The sequence below is a fragment of the Balaenoptera ricei genome, chromosome 2, assembly GCF_028023285.1.
Source record: "Balaenoptera ricei isolate mBalRic1 chromosome 2, mBalRic1.hap2, whole genome shotgun sequence".
Taxonomy (NCBI): Eukaryota; Metazoa; Chordata; class Mammalia; order Artiodactyla; family Balaenopteridae; genus Balaenoptera; species Balaenoptera ricei.
The window spans coordinates 63,652,869-63,671,982 of record NC_082640.1 but is presented as its reverse complement, the minus strand read 5'-3'; the positions used below and the strand labels follow the sequence as shown (position 1 = coordinate 63,671,982).

The 19,114-nt window shown below is 44.8% G+C and overlaps 1 protein-coding gene and 1 pseudogene across 5 annotated transcripts in view; one reads left to right on the top strand and one right to left on the bottom strand.

Moving 5' to 3' along the window:
* The window catches only part of NEO1 (neogenin 1), a 250,724-nt gene extending 245,573 nt beyond the window's left edge, over positions 1–5,151 (top strand). For all 5 annotated transcript variants that reach the window (XM_059912801.1, XM_059912799.1, XM_059912797.1 and 2 more), the window contains 3 exons: positions 1,105–1,368; positions 3,441–3,577; positions 4,372–5,151. In XM_059912801.1, coding sequence (XP_059768784.1) covers positions 1,105–1,368; positions 3,441–3,577; positions 4,372–4,455 — 485 coding nt within the window. In that variant the 3' untranslated portion in view covers positions 4,456–5,151. The remainder of the gene's footprint in view (positions 1–1,104; positions 1,369–3,440; positions 3,578–4,371) is intronic.
* A 5,978-nt stretch (positions 5,152–11,129) lies between these two features.
* Positions 11,130–12,567, bottom strand: LOC132360396 (sorting nexin-4-like; annotated as a pseudogene).
* Positions 12,568–19,114: the final 6,547 nt, after the last annotated feature.

Here is a 19,114-nt window from a genome sequence, read left to right as displayed (position 1 = left end):
GTGGGATCCTCCCAGACCAGGGCTCGAACCCATGTCCCCTGCATTGGCAGGCAGATTCTCAACCACTGCGCCGCCAGGGAAGCCCCCTCTTCACATATTTTGAGATGTTTGTCATGTTCTTCTTGAGTTTTCCCCTTCTCCAGGCTTTTTCTTTCTCTGGACCCCCAAATACCTCATGGCATGATCTTAAAGCCATTTACAGACCTCTGGACTGTCTGGTTGTCCAGGTCTCACTTGAGCTGTGGGGCTGTTGCTCTGGGGAGGGTGTGCACAGTAGCCAGAGAGCGTGCAGTGACCACCAGGCCTCGCAGGCGGAGCTGGTCCTGGTCAGGTACCCAGCCAGTCTTGGTGGTAAGACATGTTGTCTGTGAAAGGCTAGTCTCTGAGACTGTCAATCAGTGAGTGAAATTTTCCATTTTCTTTTCTTCTTCCTTTTATTTATTTATTTATTTATTTATTTACGGTTGCGTTGGGTCTTGGTTGCTACATGCGGGTTTTCTCTAGTTGCGGCGCGCGGGAGCTACTCTTCACTGCAGTGCGCGGGCTTCTCGTTGCGGTGGCTTCTCTTGTTGCAGAGCACGGGCTCTAGGCACATGGGCTCAGTAGTTGTGGCTCGCGGACTCTAGAGCACAGGCTCAGTGGTTGTGGTGCACGGGCTTAGTTGCTCCGTGGCATGTGAGATCTTCCCAGACCAGGGCTCAAACCTGTGTCCCCTGCATTGGCAGGCGGATTCTTAACCACTGTGCCACCAGGGAAGTCCCTTCTTTTCTTCTTATTTACATCTTAGTAGACAACGTCTCAGGAACCTTGATATGTGCTCCATAGTGAGTACTGAGAAGAACTTTAAATCTATAAAATTGTGACCACTTGGTTGTGTAGGTGAAACAAATCCAGCATCTGGTTGACAGAATTGTTGGGGACTCTTAGATTAGACTGTTCTTACTTAGCCTTGACAGTGGTGCTAATTCATGTTCCCTTGGACTAGCATTGATCCTAAGTGCTTATTGAGCTGGTTTCAGGAGCCCTTAGAGGTAGCCAGAACCCTGGAATGTGCATATGTTCAATGGTAAAATAAATGCTAACATTTGGACTTTCCTGCTGTAGAATCTGTTCGAAACACCCCCAGCACTGACACCATGCCAGCCTCCTCGTCTCAAACATGCTGTACTGATCACCAGGATCCTGAAGGTGCTACCAGCTCCTCTTACTTGGCCAGCTCCCAAGAGGAAGATTCAGGCCAGAGTCTTCCTACAGCCCACGTTCGCCCTTCCCACCCACTGAAGAGCTTTGCTGTGCCAGCAATCCCTCCCCCAGGTCCTCCCACCTATGATCCAGCATTGCCAAGCACACCATTACTATCCCAGCAAGGTGAGTGGGGACAGCAGCACCACTGGAGGGGCCCTTTGGCTCTGGCTTATGGCACAAGTCACCTCTTCTTTGCAGAGTAACAAAGCAAATGTCCTCCAAGCTTATCCCTGCAATTTAGTGTCGCAGGGTGCATTGCCCCTCGCAGGGAGTATAAGGGCTCCTCCTTTGGGAACATATATAAACCAGAGAATAATTTGGCGGGGAGCAAGGGCTGACTTTCTGAATTGTGTTTTGGGTGCAGAGTCCTTGGTGGTAAAAGCCAGTGGCATGGGTATGAACAACAGATCTGGTCCGCCCAGCCTCCTCCCAGAGTTGCCTCACTCCATAGGGTTCCTGCCAGCTGGAGAAGGGTCAGGGAGGCCAAGACTTGGAAACAAGGAAGAACCTTAAGGTGGAGGAATAACCCTGCAGAAGGAAAGTTAACTCCTCGAGTTCACCCAGCTCAACAAAAGCCCTCTCACCTCAAAGGCGTGCTTTCTGTCTCCTACTCTTTAACATTTTTCTCTATTATGATGGTTTGTTTCAGAACAAATCACTGGTTTTCAAGCTTTCTGGTCTCAGGACGCTTTTTAACTCGTACAAGCTGTTGAAGCTGCACAAGAGCTTTTCTTCACATGGGTTGTACCTATCATTATTTACTATATTAGAAATCAAAACAGATTTTAAAACTATTCATTTAAAAATAGCAGTAAATCTATCATGTTAAGATAAATAGCATACTTTTCATGAAAAATATTTCAAAATAAAAAGATAGTGAGAAGAGTAGCATTGTCTTATATTTTTGCAGATCTCTTTAATGTCTGGCTTAATAGAAGACAGCTGGATTCTCACACCTGCTTCCGCATTTAATCTGTTGCAATATGTTGTTTTGGTTGAAGAAAATCTGGCCTCACAGATATGTAGTTGGAAAAGGGAAGATTATTTTTATCACCTTTTCAGACAACTGTGGAATATTCTTTTTTGATACTACAGCAAAACTCAACAAGTTGTAGTTTCTTATAGGTTTGTTTGTAATGTGGAATCAGAAACCATATAATTACTTGTACTCTGTTCCAGTAAATCCATATATCTTGTACTTTGAATGCGTGGTACTGAACATCACATATTGGTCTTTGGAAAGTAACGGTTCACTAAGTTATACGGATCCTCCGAATTTTGATACATTTTGATACATTTTGTTAAACAGTATCTAAAAATACATTCATTAATATCACCAACGTCTGTAAGTATTGGGAAACTCTCAAGCGCATGGTGGCAGATACAAGTTTTTCAAAATTCTAATTTTTCACTTTAAACTTAAATTTTATCATTGAAAGTAAATACTGTCCATTGTTTTCCCTGAAGTGACTGACTTCATTCACTTTCTAGAAAATATCTGCCAAATGCTCAAGTCTGAATAACCGGTTTGTGTGTCAGTCTTTCTCTGAACTAACATTGATGTTTCGTGAAGAAAGCAGCAGTTCAGCTCACAACTCAATTACAAGTGCCTTTATTGAGGACAGCTATTATGCTTTGGTGTACAGCAGAAGTATTTTACCCATATTTTCATTTTAGAATATTTAAAAGATGTGTAATCAAGGTTGAGATTTCATAACATAATTTTTGCTACTTCATTAACGATGATCTTAAACTGGCTCTTTTTAAACTTACAAGTATGCATGTCCATGAATAACTTTACAGTTCGGTGCCACTGCCTTAATTTGTGCTAAGGCTCCAGCAGTTTTACCCACTGTTGCTTTTGTACCATTGGTGGAAGGGCAAAAACTGTCTTGGCGTTATTATGAAAAGAGGTTTGACCTCCCAGATATCCTGCCAGGGGCCCTTGGGCCACCACACTTTGAGAGCAACTGGACTAGGAGATGAGCTTTCTAAAGCCAAATGGAACATTTGGCCTCTTGGATGCCCTTCTTTCTCCCTCCTGCCATCTTGTTCCAGTGCCTTTTCAGAGCAGGATCCCTGCCCTGGGACTGGGTGCGTCCCTCACCCTTAGCAGCATTTGGACCTTGGGTACCTTTGTGAGGTCTAGGGGAGCAGGCTCAGCCACACACCTGATGGTGCCCTTTCCCCCTCAGCTCTAAATCATCACATTCACTCGGTGAAGACGGCCTCCATCGGGACTTTAGGAAGGAGCCGGCCTCCTATGCCAGTGGTGGTTCCCAGTGCCCCTGAAGTGCAGGAGACCACAAGGATGCTGGAAGACTCCGAGAGTGTGAGTTCCCAGGGCCACCAGCCCCGCCAGGATGACTAGGTGCATGTCCCAAGGCCTGAGAGTGCACTGGGCACGCTGATACTCTGTGCTGGCCCAGAAGTGTGAGGCAGAGTCACTCAGTCACTCATCAGGCGAGCACTGAGCAGCTCCTGTGAGCTGGGGCTGTGCTGAGGGTTTGATCTGCTTGGATTAGCTTGTCACACCAGCCCACCCATCTGCCTTCCTTTTAACTGTGTCCTGTCTCTCTGGTCCTCTTGTCTTGGTTTGAACCATCCACGTGTTCTTTTTCCCCTTAGTCCCCCTTCATGACCTTTCCTGAGCAGGATGCTGGAGAGGAAAGTGCCTGAATGGTTGCTCTCAAAACAAAAACCAACAGGGTCTCTCCTTGATCTTTCACTCCCACACTCCAATAAGTATGTTCTGCCTCTGCATTTCCAGGTACAGGACTCTCTTAGGAGGAGAGCTTGGGGCCCAGAGGTACAGGGGACATACCAACTGTGTTGGGTCCAACAGAGATTAGAAGGGACGAGTGGCGGGGCCTCTGGCCTGTGAGGTCCTTGTGACCCTGGCAGTGTGGGTTGGAGGAAAGGTATTCTGCAGTGGAAAGAAATGGTGGTTGCTGGCTTGGGCACATCCTGCAACCTCTGATGCTGCCGGGCCAGCAGGGGCTTGGGTGGTCCAGTCTCTCAGGCAGTTTTGTCACTGACCACTTGACGCTTTGACGTCTCTCTGTGGGCCCTCCTTCTGGACGGCTGCTTGGACTGTGCCTGGTAACAGTGTTCTCTTTTCTGTAGAGCTATGAACCAGATGAGCTGACCAAAGAGATGGCCCACCTGGAAGGACTGATGAAGGACCTGAACGCCATCACGACAGCATGACGACCTGGACCGGGACGTGACTCCGGACCTGAGTCTAGAAGTCTTGGGACTTAGCCTTGAAAACAAGGAGTTGTACAGAGCACGAGAGGACAGCACTTGAAAACACAGAGTGAGCAGGCCGCCCAGCCAGCACCCCCGCGTGGGGCCAGCTCCAGGCCTGGCCGCCTGCCTTCTCCTGGTCGGCCTGGAAGACGCCATGTCAAGGCAGCTTCCCTTTGCCTGCCGATACCCTGCAGGACTGGGCACCATGGGCCAAAATTTTGTGTCCAGGGAAGAGGCAAGAAGTGCAACCTCTGTTTCACTTTGTGGTCAGGCTGTGTCTTCATGCTGCGACGGCATCGCCTTTATGGAGTGTAGATGTTGGCATTTATGTACAATTTTATTTGTGTCCTATTTTATTTTACCTTCAAAAGAAAAACACTATCAACAACCAAGGAAGTCTGTGGTGTTCTCCACAAGTGGTTGACATTTGACTACTTGTTTGAATTATGTATGGAAAGTCATTGACAGTGTGGGTTGTTCCAGGGGTTGGCTTGTTTTGTGTTTTTGTTTTTATTTTTGATTCTGAGTCATTGCATCCTCTACCAGCTGTTAATCCATCACTTTGAGGGGGGGGGGAGGAAATGTTGCATTGCTGTTTGTAAGCTTTTTTATTTTTTTTATTATAATTATTAAAGGCCTGACTTTCTCCTCTCATCACTGTGAGATTACAGATCTATCTGAATGAAATGTAACATTGAAAAGACTTGTTTGTTGCTTTCTGTGCAGTTGCAGTATTGGGGTGGGGGGGCTGGGGGGGTTGGGAACTGGAAATTGAGGGGCTGCTGAGGTCCTGTGAATGTTTCAGTCATTGTACTTTCTTCCAGAAGCCTGCAGAGAATGGAAGCATCTTCTTCATTGTCCTGGCATGTCCATCTCTATTGTCACTAAGTTGCAACTGGAGTTTCATTTGGATCTAATTAAAAATTTCTTCTGTGCAATAGGTGGGTTCGAGGATGTAGCCGCCCTGGTGTCTTGGTCATATCCTGATAAGAATGTCCACGCTGAGGAGTCAGGCGCTGTATTGCAGGAGTGATGTAGGACAGGGCACGAGCCTGGCCGAGTTCCTGGGAAATCAGAGAAGAGGATAGAGACCCTTTCCTGCTGTTACCGTGTGTTCCCTTCGGGGAAGTCGGAGGTTAAGGAGGGAGCTTTGTTCCCATGTAGGACTCCTTGCTTCTCCCTAGTTCCTGTCCTCAGCCAGTCCAGCTCTCACTTCCACGCCTCAGAGCCCCGTGGGGAAGGCGTTAGCAAGAATGAAGCAGGCAGGGGGTGCAGCACCAGTGGGGCTCCCCACTTCTTTCTGAACATTGTTCTGTACGTAGCAGGGGACGGGGACAGCGGCCTCCCCGACTCCCGCACACCATCCCAGCAGCTCAGCTAAGCCCCTGATTTGAACAGGGCAGCAGGAGGTCTCTGAGGTGTGCTGAGAGGCTGGCCACACAAGAAGCCTTTGCCTTTGCAGGAGGTTCTTGTGTACTCTTTCTTAAAAATGTAAGGAGCTGAGTTTTTTTTTTTTGGTTTAATATTAAGAATCTATTAAGAAAAAATACAGGACTGACCCTCAGGCATCTTCCCCTACTCCCCAACAAATCCCCAGAAGAGAGTGTGGAAGGCAGTGCAGAAGGCAGATCGAGCTTTGGTTCTGTAGCCAAGAAGAGGTCAGCTGCTGAGAACACCAGTGGGCGCTCGGACCCGCCTGCCCCGGGGCCTGTGCTCTGCCCTGGCCACACAGGCACCCCACTTGCCTTTGTACCTTGGTTATTTCCCCTATTTAGGTCTTATCACACATTTGCTTTTCTAGAAGATGAACTCTATTTCTTAACTGGGGGCAATGAAAAGTGCAATGCTGGAACTCCTGTTGCCCTGCTAGCTGGTCACGGAGGATAGTGCCAGGCCGGATTCTGGAAACCCAGTGCACTTAAACTGATCCTGAAAAGAGCACTCAGAGCACTCTGGACACCAGGAGGGCTAGATTCCCCAGAAACTGTCTTACCTTTTGCCCAAAGAAACATGCTCGGTATTCGGGGCGTCCCCTCCCATGAACCCTGATACTTCGGTTACCTCAGGGCCTTGGCACCTGGATACTGCCACAGAACTGGGGTGGGGGGAGGGGCCTATTTTTAAATAACTGTTCAAAGTTGGGGGATTTTTTTAAATTAAGAAAAAGGAAAGTTATTCTGTATTGCACCTTTTCACAGTTTAATACATTTTCTTACATTTTCCTGTGATTTTTGAAATTAAACCATTGTGTGTCTTGTAATGTCCTAGTAGAGCTGCAGACCAGCAGATTCCTTCAGGAGGATTTGGAGCAAATGTGTCTGTTGCCTTGTCACCTGCTGGAAAGGGACCTGGAGGGCTGCTGGGGACTAGTTTCTGTACACACTTGTTTGGCCTTTTCTGTAGTTGATGCTGTAAACTCTATGGCTTTTTGAAAAACAATTCCATGTTTTTATTTAGTATTGGAAATCCAATACACTTTTTTTAATCCAATCAAACTCTGGTCTGGACAAAGTGTTATTTTCCTTTTTCCCTAGGAAAACAGAACTTCGGGGTCCCGTTTCCCATCCTCAAGTGGACTTCACCATTGCCCTCGTCACTGTAAAGGCAGGAGTTCGGAGGGGCGCCCAGGGCGCTGTAGCGGGTGAGCCAGGCGGTGATCTGGGTGTCCTCCAGCCCCAAAGACGAGCCCTGTCCCTGTCCCCACCCCCATGACCATTGCTCCCCTGCAGGGACTGAGAGCCCAAAGGATCAAAGACGACACCTGTCAGAAAGAGCCAGGTGCCCCCGCCCCCCCCACCCAGGCAGAAAAGCGCAGCCGTTCCTGAATGGTGTGCAGGCTGCGTCCCTGCTGTGGCAGCGTCCTGCGCAGCAGCTCGTCCTGTTGGCGCACAGCCTGGGACCCACGCTAGGCCCGGGCCTCCCCGCCCCCACCTCGCACAGGTGTGTGATGCCTAGAGCGGGTGTCTGCAAGGAGCCCCACCTTTCCCAGGCTGTTTCAACTTGTGACTGTGTTCACTGTGTCTCAGCTTGGGCTGCTGTGACAAAAATACCATATAGACTAGGGGGCTTAAATAGCAAACTCTTATTTTCTTACAGTTCTGGAGGCTTGGAAGTCCAAAATCAAGGAAAGGGCAGATGTGGTGTCAGGTGAGGACCCACCTCCTGGTTCATAGATGCTGTCTTCTCACTGTGTCTCATGTGGCAGATGGGTGAGAGAGTTCTCTGGGGTCTCTTTTACCAGGGCACTAATCCCATTATTCGGCTCCTCATAGCCTAATAATCACCTTCAAGTACCATCGTACTGGGGATTAGGATTTCGACATGTGAATTTGGAGAGACACAAACATTCGGTCCATAACACTCTGTAAGATTTCTCACAGTGTGTGAGAGTCTGGGCTCAGAATAGTGAGTGGGGAGCACAGCAGCCATAGGCCTGCCCTCCATGAGTGTGGAGTAGTGTGAGGGCTGGATACAGAGCCCAGCCTCCTTACTAACTGCTCCCTCAGCCCCAGGACTTCATCTGCTCTGCAGCCGAGTGTACTTTATGAAACCCAAATCCCATCATTCCCATTAGCCACGCCCCATTGGCCTCAGGGTGGAGTCAGCTCCCAGTGCCAGAGCCTGTGCCAGTCTGCCGCAGCCCCAGGCCAGACGCTGTCTCCTTGTGCACCCGGTGTCTAGCAGAGGAAGGCAACCTGGGACACGCCTTTCAGTCTTTGCATCCGGAACACCACTACCCCCGTGTTCTAACCGCCAGAGAACCGGTGGGGACCCTCCGCTGCATCCCTAGACGGAGCTCTTGGCACATTTTACAGTGATTTATCTGTTTTGAGTCTTTTTCCACTGGGCTGTGGACTCAGTGGGGACACAATTTCTCACTCTATGAAGGCCTAATGCCAAGGGCAGATTCTGACAATAGCAGATGCTTGTCTCCCAGAAGGATGGATAGACAGGCTGGAGGACTCATGGCCTGGAGTGTGTGGGAAGGCTTCCCGCATACACACGCCCGCTCCCGCTCCCTTAGAGGGATCCTTGTAGGTCCCTAGTGTTACTGGTGCCAGGACCCTCCCATTCCAGCAGCCATGGCCCTTTGGTGTCCTGGGGTGAACTTGAAAGATAACAAAGACCTGTCTGCCTGGCACAGTTATAAGAAATGAGGCTGATACCACAATGATGAACTGGGTGCAAGGATGTCCTCCAGTTGGTTCTAAGACAAACACTATGAACAAAGCTCTATATGAAGAAGAAATGCCCTCTTTCCCCAGTCTATCAGCCCCTCCCGAATTTAGACACCTTCCTGCCAGGAGTGGGGTGTCATCAGGAGAGACTGGAGAACAGCACTGAACCAGCCGTCAAACTGATGGCGAGGGGGCATGGGGCAGGGGACAGAAAAGCAGGGCCAGCCCTACCCATAGACGAGGGGCGTCAGACAGGAGGTGCCTGACTCTTCACCTTGGGTCTCCAACTACCAAAGGAGAGAGTTCACCAGGGAGGGGGAGAGGGGACGAGGTGGGAGAGAGTAATTCAAGGAAATAGTACTTTACATTTTCCATAATCTTTTAAAAGTATGTAATGTTGAAAAAATGTTATCTGTGACTATAATTACCCTCTGAGCACAGTGGATGATGTTCATCTCAAGATGCTCTTTTACTCAACTATGGATTTGACTGGTTTGTGAAATGAAAACATGGGCCTAGAACTAAGCTCAGAAGGGGTGAGAGGGAGCTCTTGCTGTGCTATAGTGAGAAGAATTTGGAATTTCCTGAAATAATTGGGGGTGGAGAGGCAGCGGGTATATCAACAAGAAGATGAGAGAATGAGGGGCAGGTGGGAGGATGCCCGCAGTGGGAAGTGGCTGCCCTTAAAGTGCCCCAAAGAATGTTTTGAAATGAGAAGATGTGAGAGGTAATTTAGTGCGGTTTGCTCTTTGCATCTCCATGACGTAAACCCATCCAACTCCCCAAGTCTTGTATAACGTCTGCCATGTGCACAAGGCCTTGCACAAATTACTGGCTTTCTCCCTTCAAAGAAAGGGGCATCTGGGTCGACATGGTGATGGATAGACCACAAGTCTGGCATGGTGATTGAGGGTGACCAAAAATGGGATTGGCTCAGAGCCAGAAGTGACCAAAAGAGTTTAAACCTGAGAGTTCGCAGAAATCGGGGCACAGGAGGGCACAAGACCTTTCCCACATCAAGGTATGGGAATCCCAATCCGCCTTATCCAGGTTTAAGTAGGCAGACTGACCTCAGCTGGTGTCTGGGTTGCAGTCATCTTACATTTCCACACCCTCCACCTCAGTGTCCTGCAGCAAAGCCCCATCACTCCATCACAGGTGTGCATACAGGTGCCTGCCCCTCATTAGTGGCTCTACCTTTGTGGAGCTGGTCTCGCCAAGGAGAATTCCGGGAGCCATTCTAAACTCTTCCCTCAACAGCACAGTACATGGCTCAGCAAACCCTGCAGCTCTGTCTCTCAAGTGTCTCCAAACTGGCTCCTGTTGGTCATCTATTGGACAGACTCCTCATCGACCCATCCCCCCACCTCAGCCTCACTGGCAATCCAGCCTCCACACGATTTGATTTTTCTTTCTTTTTTTTTTAAATAACACAATACTTCATTTATTTATTGCATGAGTTTGGCAAACAGCACAAAACTTCAGCAACATTTTAAACATGTAAAAATGTCAAACGCTGAACGGTACTGGAAATCTGTTTTTACATAATTAGTAATAATGAGTACACAGGTAGGGTTCTGCAAAGCTAGCAAAATACCAACGATGGCTTAGCTTCTGAACATATACCACAAACACACAAAAGCAATATAATTTATCTTTGCAAAAATTAAAGCCAAGCAATAAAAAAGGATGTTAATAACGAAGATACTAACACGTATGTTCGCTACGTATATCTTATACATTGAAATGCTACACCTTGTACCCTGAAATGCCATGTGTAGAGAGCCAGGCAGAGTAAATTTAGGCTCATCACGGAGGTTAAGAATTATCTGAGAATTTAATGCTTGTATGTAACATACTCAATTAAAACTTACTATACACCAATTCCTAGATCACAACAATGCATTTCACTATATATCTGAGAAGTTGAGTCTTCTTTGTTGGCAGTGTAAAATTTTTGACCAGTATCAAAATTCTGGTAAAACACACATTGAAGGCGTTTTCTAGTGTATGCAATGTTTGGGGGCATTAAAGAATGTGGGAGAAATTCTTAGATGTCACACTAAGTTTCTGCTGAGCTTTGTCAAACCAAACAGCTCAACTATAAGGCAAGAAAAATTAACCCCCCTATAACAGACTAGTGGATCTTACCAAATAAAGATAAGAATTCAACCTTAGGAAAAAACTCCCTACATAAGCAGATCTGAAACAGTGGGCACTAAAATGAACATCTAAAAATTACCTAACATCTTGATATTCAGTCATTGGTTCAGAAGCCTGACAATTTTTTGGTATATTCTATCTAATTAATGTTTCAGAATCAGCACCAGTCCCCAAAACCTCAAATTGTAATATTTAATCTTCATTCAAATCCATCCTTTCATGCTGTATTAACACAACAATCAAATTAAAGCTGAATTTACTCAATTATTATATATTTTTTGCGTATACTGGTAGGAACTTAAATTTTTTTATTTACTTGTGTTTCTGTTTTGGGGCACTTTGACTGAAGAGAAACTCATTTCACAGGATTACATCTTGCTAAAGCATTCCTTAGCATTGGTCCAAACTTGAATTCCCTTTTTGCACATACTGATCTGCAGGACTGCATAGCTTACGAGGGCCTCCTTTAAATCACGGTTCTTTTGTTCTTTGAAGCGTTCAATATCAGCCCAAGCATTTCTGACAAATTCTCTGCCTTCCAGATTTTTAGAGTTAAGTTGTTGTTCTCCTTCATTTATTTGTTCTTCTAGCACCTTTATTCTGGCATCTCTCTGCTCTGGAGTTTCATGACCAAAGAGCTGGGTAGTCATTCCCTTCAAAGAAAATGTTCTCAGGGTCCCAGTTGCCAGTTCCTCACACTGCTGCTTCTTGGATGCTAAGTCCTGAGCAGCCATCTCCGAGTCATACTGCATAAGTTCATGTTTCCTGCACACAGCCCGCATTTTATGCATGGCTTCTGCATAAAAAAAGATACTCCTTTAACTGATCTGCATAATGTTCTTCATCTTCCAAAATATCGTCAGTAGAAGATGCATACACATCCCTATGATGATCAGTACTCTGCAGTCCATCACCCATTTCTTTTTTCTATGGCTCTCCACTCACTGAAAACTCGCCCGTAATTCCCATGTACTTTATATACACCGTACAGTCGATCTGCTACTCTCGCTCTGACTCGAAGAAGATATGCGATGACAGAGTGTAGTTCATCACTGTAGTGTTTTAGTTCGGTAAATCTCTTGCCTGGGTTTTTCACTCCGAATGTTGCATTAAGCGCTTTTAACCTGCAGTCTGCCTTCAGCTGAAATCCTGTTTCATTCACAGTCTCCTCCCAGTTACCTGCCTGTGTTAAAAACAAATAGAAGATTTTGTCTCTACAGAGGACGGGATATGAAGCAACTCTCAAGAAGAAGTTTTCTAAACCACTTCGTCGTCTTTCCATGAAATCCTAGTCCGTGTTGTCAGCAGAGAGTTTATGCCAAACAAATTCTGCTCTTTCTTCTGGTAGAGGTGGCACAACAATATGTGGATAGTAAACTAAAAGGTAGTTTCTCAACAACTCAAATTCACTCTGCCGCCTCCATAGTGAGTCTGTTAGGACACCCTGACCATCAATATGTTCAACTGACCTTGTTTCAATGAGGTAAGCAGTATATGTTTCTTGCAAGTTCATGGCATTTCTTCCAGTTTGCTTTTCTGCTTCTGAAACATTAATTTCTAGCTTCTTCAACCAAAAATTATTTTCTGTCATTGTGCCGTCCCCGGGGCCCTCGTCCCGGGCCCCCTCCGCTTCCTCACTGACCACAGACTCCAGCCCAGTGTCGGGGTGGCCCAGCTCTAGGGGCTCAGGCTGCAGAAGCCGCTCGGGATCGGGAGGTGTGTGCTCCATGGCTGCGGTTCAGCGTGGCCTGATTTGATTTTTCTAACTCAAATCTGGCCTCTCTCCCCTGCTCAACATCGTGCCATGGCTCCCCTCTCACGTGCCCCGCAAAATAGAATCCAGTGTGGCCCTGTCTACCTCTTGGCTTTTATTTGCCACTTTCTGCCCTTTGATCCAAATTTGGCCCTAGCAATACAGACCAATTTGCACTTACAGAGTAAGCCATGCAGTCTGACCTCTGTACTATTCCCTTTGCCTCAAATTATCTCCCTACCCCCTACCCTCAGTACTGGCTTTCTCTGCCTTGTAAATTTCTATTTATCTTTAAACACCCAGCCTAACCGTTCAGTCCGCTGAACCTGATGGTTCCTGTTCCTGTCCTCTGTCTCTTCTAATACACTGTGAACTCCTTAAGGAAAGCAATCATGCTTGTTTTTGTATTCTCCATCCCAGTACCTAGCACATTAGAGGTGTTGACTCAACGAACTTGACAGATGAGGAAGATGGACTTGCAGTCACTGTGGCCCAGTGCTGGGGGAATTTGACAAAATCCTAATCCTTCCTGAGAGCATGTACTCGGAAAGGTTTTGCAGCAGAGGTAAGGCTGAGCTGAGTCTAGGAATTAATGAGGCTTTCTATCTGGAGGGAGGAGGAGGCCAGTGCAGAGGTAGGAAGCTAACCCGCTTCACATGGGCATCAGATACCTTGAGAACAGATCCCAGCCATCCTGCATGGCGCTGGGGTTTCCAGGACTGTGCTAGGCCTCCTGTCACTGGATTAAGTGCCGGGGCCCCAGGATATGGAGGATGCACAGAGCTGCTGCTGTGCTCCCCCAAATCCCTGGGACACCGCAAGGGTAATGCTGGGCCCAGTCGAGCTGCATTTGGTTGGCCAGGTGCCACAGGTGGGGGTCAGTCCTAGTGAGTTCAGAATAAGATGAGTTTTTTCCATAAACTCAAACCCCAGCTGAGAATTCTGGGCAGCTTTCTGTAAGCGGACAGGAAGAGCTGGATCTATTCTCGAAGGCAGAATGATGGATCAGCCTCCCATAGACAAAGTTGCCTAGGAAATGGCAAGAGAACCAGCTGATGAACATTCTAGACCAACACACAGGAGGGAACCTGGCTGGAACTAAAGCCAAATGGATCTCCATGTGGGTGGGTGGGTGGTGTGAGAGAAGGAATATTACGGGCCAGTCAGCTTCTAGGGCCAGTTCCTCACCCTAGAAGCTGGATATCATTCATGGTTTCACAAAGGTTCCCGAAGGCTGACTGCATGCCAGGCACTGAGGATGCGGAATGAGTACGACTGTCTCTATTGATGTGTTCACAGTCTAGAGGAGGACACAGACGTTTAACAGACAGAAACTACCATCCAGCATGAAAAGTGCTAGGAGACCTGACCAAGTGATCTGGCAAAGTGAGGAAGGAACTTCCAACCATGACTGCAGCCTCTGCCAGTCACAGAGTAAGTACCTGTGAGAATGGTGGGGAATTCACTAGAGAAAGGAAACAGAGTTTCTTCCAGCACTGCTTGCACTAGATCTGAAAAGCAGGAAAGATTCAGATACTGGTGAAATTACAACAGAAAGACTTGTAAGTTATTTGCTCAAAAGAAAGTAAGGAATTTCCCCAACAGAGGACAAGAAACAACCCAAGTGGCAAACAAAAAGGGAAGCTAGTGCTTCCCTGGGGAAAAGCCTAATACCAGGAACCTGGAAGCAGGGAGAGGAGCCCTGGGACCTGGAAGGGAAACTTGTGAGAGGGTGGCCCAGGAGAAATCCACCTGTCAGGAAACGAAACCAAGGAAGCCTGACTGGCACTGCTGTATTTTAAAAATATGTAGAACTCCTCACCTCCCTTGAGAATTTGTTGAAGATTTTTGTGTCTATATTCATAAGGGATATCAGTCTGTAGTCTTCTTCTTTTGTACTTTTTTAGCTGGTTTTGGTATCCGTGTAATACTGGCTTCATCGAGTAAAGAAAGTTTTCCCTCCTTTTCTACGTTTTGGGAGAGTTTGTGAAGGATTGGTGTTTGTGGTTCTAAACATTTGATGGAATTCACCAATGAGGCCATCTGGTCCTGGGCTTTTCTTTATGGGAAGTTTATTCTGAATTGAATCTCTCCACCTGTTATAGGTCTGTTCAGATTCTCTGTTTCTCCTTGATTCAGTTTTGGCAGTTCGTGTGTTTCTAAGAATTTGTCCATTTTATCTAGGTTATCTGATTTGTTGGTGTACTGTTGTTCATAGAGTTCCCTTATGTCCCTTTTCACTTCTTAAAGGTTAATAGTAATATTCCATCTTTCATTCCTGCTGGTACTTTGAGTCTTCTCTATCTCTGTCCTTTGGTTTTTGGCAGTCAAGCTCTCTCTTTATGTGTGTGTGTGTGTGTGTGTGTGTGTGTGTGTGTGTGTGTGTGCAAGTAGCAAGTTTATTTTCTTCGATAAAGAATTAACAGAGTTGGACTTCCCTGGTGGCACAGCGGTTAAGAATCCACCTGCCAATGCAGGGGCACGGGTTCGAGCCCTGGTCCAGGAAGATCCCACATGTCGCAGAGCAACTAAGCTCATGCGCCACAACTACTGAGCCTGCGCTCTAGAGCCTGCAAGCCACAACTACTGAAGCCCACGCGCCTAGAGCCCATGCTCTGCAACGAGAAGCCACCGCAATGAGAAGCCCACGTACCACAACGAAGAGTAGCCCCTGCTTGCCGCAACTAGAGAAAGCCTGCACCCAGCAACGAAGACCCAATGCAGACAATAAATAAATAAATTTATTAAAAAAAAAAAGAATTAACAGAGTTAATTTGATGTCCCCCAAATGAGGTAACATTGAAATATTTGCATAAATATTCAAGGAAAACTTTCCTTGAAACACTTATTCAGATCTTTTTTATGGACTGTCAGATCAGAGAAACTGCAATTTCAAGTTCACAGAAATCAAAAAATTTGTTACTTGGGAAGTTTCAAAATGGCAAGGTAACCGAGCGGGACCCTATGGGGCCTTCCCTGTGGGGCAGACCCTTACCCCATATCCTCTGCTTTAACTCCTCTCTGAAGTACCTAGATGACAGTATCTGATGCACATTTCCTGAGTTGTTTCACAGATGCTAAAACTCCCACCAAATGGAAGAAATTAACTACTTGATGACCAGGAGCACGGTAGACCCCAGACCTACTAGCACCTAAGGACTGATGTTAACCCCTGTGACACCACCCTGTTACCTCACGATCAACCAGTTAGAGGATTGTACATGAGCTGATCACATACGCTGGGATGCTAAATGCTTTGCTGAAAGTCATCAGGGAGTTCGGGCTTTTTGAGCACTAACTGTCCCGGACTCCTTGTACAGCACCTTACCGTAAATGCTACACTTTCCTTCACCACAACCTAGTGCCTGTAGATTGGCTTTACTGCATGCTGTGGGTGAGCGGACCCAAATTTTGGTTCGGTAACAGCAATTCTATCCCAGAGTCATAATTACCAGGGGGAAGAATGTTCTTCTAGCTAAGAGTTTTGACAGCACTTTAATACTGTGTCCATCCACCTTATACAAAAGCATGTGTGTTTTGCAAAGAGAGTACATATTTCTGTTACATCATTTTTGGAAATGTACTCAGTTGCCTTACTGTCTCCAAGAGGGTCAATGGTCAAATTGTCAAAATTTGTCAATTTTGTTCATCTTTTCAAAGAACCAACTTTTGATTTTGCTGATTTTCTGTGTTGTCTTTCTATTACCTATTTCATTTATTTCTGCTTTAATCTTTATGAAGTCCTTCCTTCTGCTTGCTTTGCTTAGTTTGCTCTTCTTTTCCTAGTTTCTTAAGGTGAATGTTTAGGTTATTGATTTAAGGTCTTTTTTTAAATATAGGAGCTTCCCGCTATAAAATTCTCTCTGAGCACTGCTTTTGCTGCACCCCCTAAGTTTTGGTATGTTGTGTTTTTGTTTCTATTCATCTGAATTTACTTTCTAATATTTTTTGTGCTTTCTTCTTTGACCCACTTGTTCTGTAGAAGTGTGTTAATTTCCATATATTTGTGAATTTTCCAAATTTCCCTCTGTTGTTGGTTTCTAACACCATTGTATGATGGTCAGAGAACACATGTTGTATGATTTCAATCCTTTTAAATTTACTGAGGCTTGTTTTGTAGCTTAACACATAGTCTACCCTGGAAAATATTTCATGTGCACTTGAGAAGAGTATGAGTTTTGCTGTCATTAGGTGGAGAGTTCTAGATGCCTGTTAGTTTATATTGTTCAGATTTTCTATTTCCTTGCTGGTCTTCTATCCAGTTCTTCTATCCATTATTGAAAATGGGGTATTGAAGTCTACAGCTATTACTGCTGAACTATTTATTTCTCCCTTCCATTTTGTCAGGTTTGCTTCATGAATTTTGGGGCTCTGCTGTTAGGTGTATATATGTTTATAATTGTTAATTCTTCTTGACAGATTGATCCTTTTATCATCTTAAAATAGCCTTTGTCTTCAGCAACAATTTTGTTTTAAAGTCTACTTTGTCTGATATTAGTATAGCCACTCCAGCTGTCTTCTGGCTGATGTTTATATGATACATCTTATCACATTCTTTCAACCTATTGTGTCTTTGAATATCAAGTGTGTCTGTTATAAACAGTACATAACTGGATTATATATATAATACATATAAAATATATAATATATATTAATATATCAACAAATAGCATTCTCATTAATATATTAATGACTAATGTTAATATATTTATAATTATGTATTTATATATTAAAACTATGTAATATAATTTTGAGAGAGATATATATCTCAAACTTATATCGTTTTTTAAATCCATCCTGCCAATTTCTGCCTTTTGAGTGCTTAATCTGTTTACATTTTATGTTAATTTGTTATTTGTTTTCTATAGGTATTTATTTTTTGTCCCTCTGTTAATTTGTTACTGCGTTCTTTTGTGTTAAGTAAATATTTTTTAGTGTACCCTTTTAATTCACTTGTCAAAAGACACTAATTATAAAAGAAAAGTTTGATAAGATGAACATCATCAAAATTAAAAATATTTACTCTTTGAAACACATGGTTAAGAAAATGAAAAGGCAAGCCATAAACTGGGAGAAAATATCTGCAAAACATATATCTTATAAAGGACTTGTATCCTGAATATATTATTTATAATTTGATAATAAGAAACAAATGCCCCAGTGAAAACAAATGGGTAAAGATTTGAACAGTCACTTTACCAAAGAACACATATAGATAGCAAACAAACGCTCAAAAAAGCTGCTCAGCATCTTTAGTCATTATGGAAATGGAAATTAAAACCAGGAGTTAACATAACACACCATCTTGAATGGTAAAAATAAAAGACAAGATCAAGTATTGCAAAGATCTGCAGTAACTGGAACTCTCATGCAGTTGCTGGTGGGAATGCAAAGCAGTATTCCAGCGCTGGAAGGTAATCTGGTGGTGTCTTACAAAGTTTAAACGTATACTTACCAAATGACCCAACAGTGCCACTAGGGAAAAATGAAAATCCATGTACACGTGAAGACTTGAACGTGCATGTTCATAGGAGCTTTATTCTTAATAGCCCAACTGGAAACAACCCAACTGTTCACCAGTGGGTAAAGGAATAAACAAATCCTGGCATATTTGTGCCAGGGAAGGTTGCTCCACAATACACACAACCACATGGACAGGCCTTAAAGGCTTTAGACTGAATGAAAGAAACCAGACACAAGAGATGACATACTTTATGATTCCATTTATATGAAATTCTAAAAAAGGCAAAACTTTAGTGACAGAAAGCAGATTGCCAGGAGTCAGGAGTAGGAGACTGACTGCAAAGGGACGGGAGAGAATTTGGAGGAGTGACGGAAATGTTCATTATCTTAACTGTTGAAGTGGTTCTAAGGACTGAGTAAACTTGTCAAAACCCAATGACCTGTACACTGAAAAGTGGTGACTTTTGTTAAATATAAATAGATACATTAGCAATGGCAACAAAAATAAAAGGTACTAGGAATAAATCTAACAAAATGCACAAACCTTCATGAAGAAAACTATAAAGCCATGTGAAAGATTTGGCAGAGACAGTTAATGCCCAGCAAATATTCCATGTGCTCCCCCCATATAGAGCAGCCTCCTTTGCAGTTACGTTGTGGCCGGGCGATGACCGAGCATGAGAGGAAGTGAGGTGTGTCACGGCCGGAGAGAAGTAGTTCAGAATCCGTCATCTCTTCCAGTTCTCTCTTCTTCTTCCACGTGATCTTGGAGACCACAGGATCAAGTTGGTATCAATAAGGATAGTGGTTGCCTGGCCTGCAGGGGAATTTACCTGAGCTGGAATAAATCTTCATTGTGTTAAACCGTTGAAATTTTGGGCTTTTTCTGTTGGGGTCACTAGTGCTAATTGCCCTAATACAAAAGAAACATTAAAGAAGACCCAAATGTGGGGAGAGTTGTACCCCATTCATCCATAGGAATACAAATTTTAATAATAACGTTCATGTAATTTCAAAGCAGAAGTCCACTGAGTTCTTCATGCATCTTAACAAACTGATT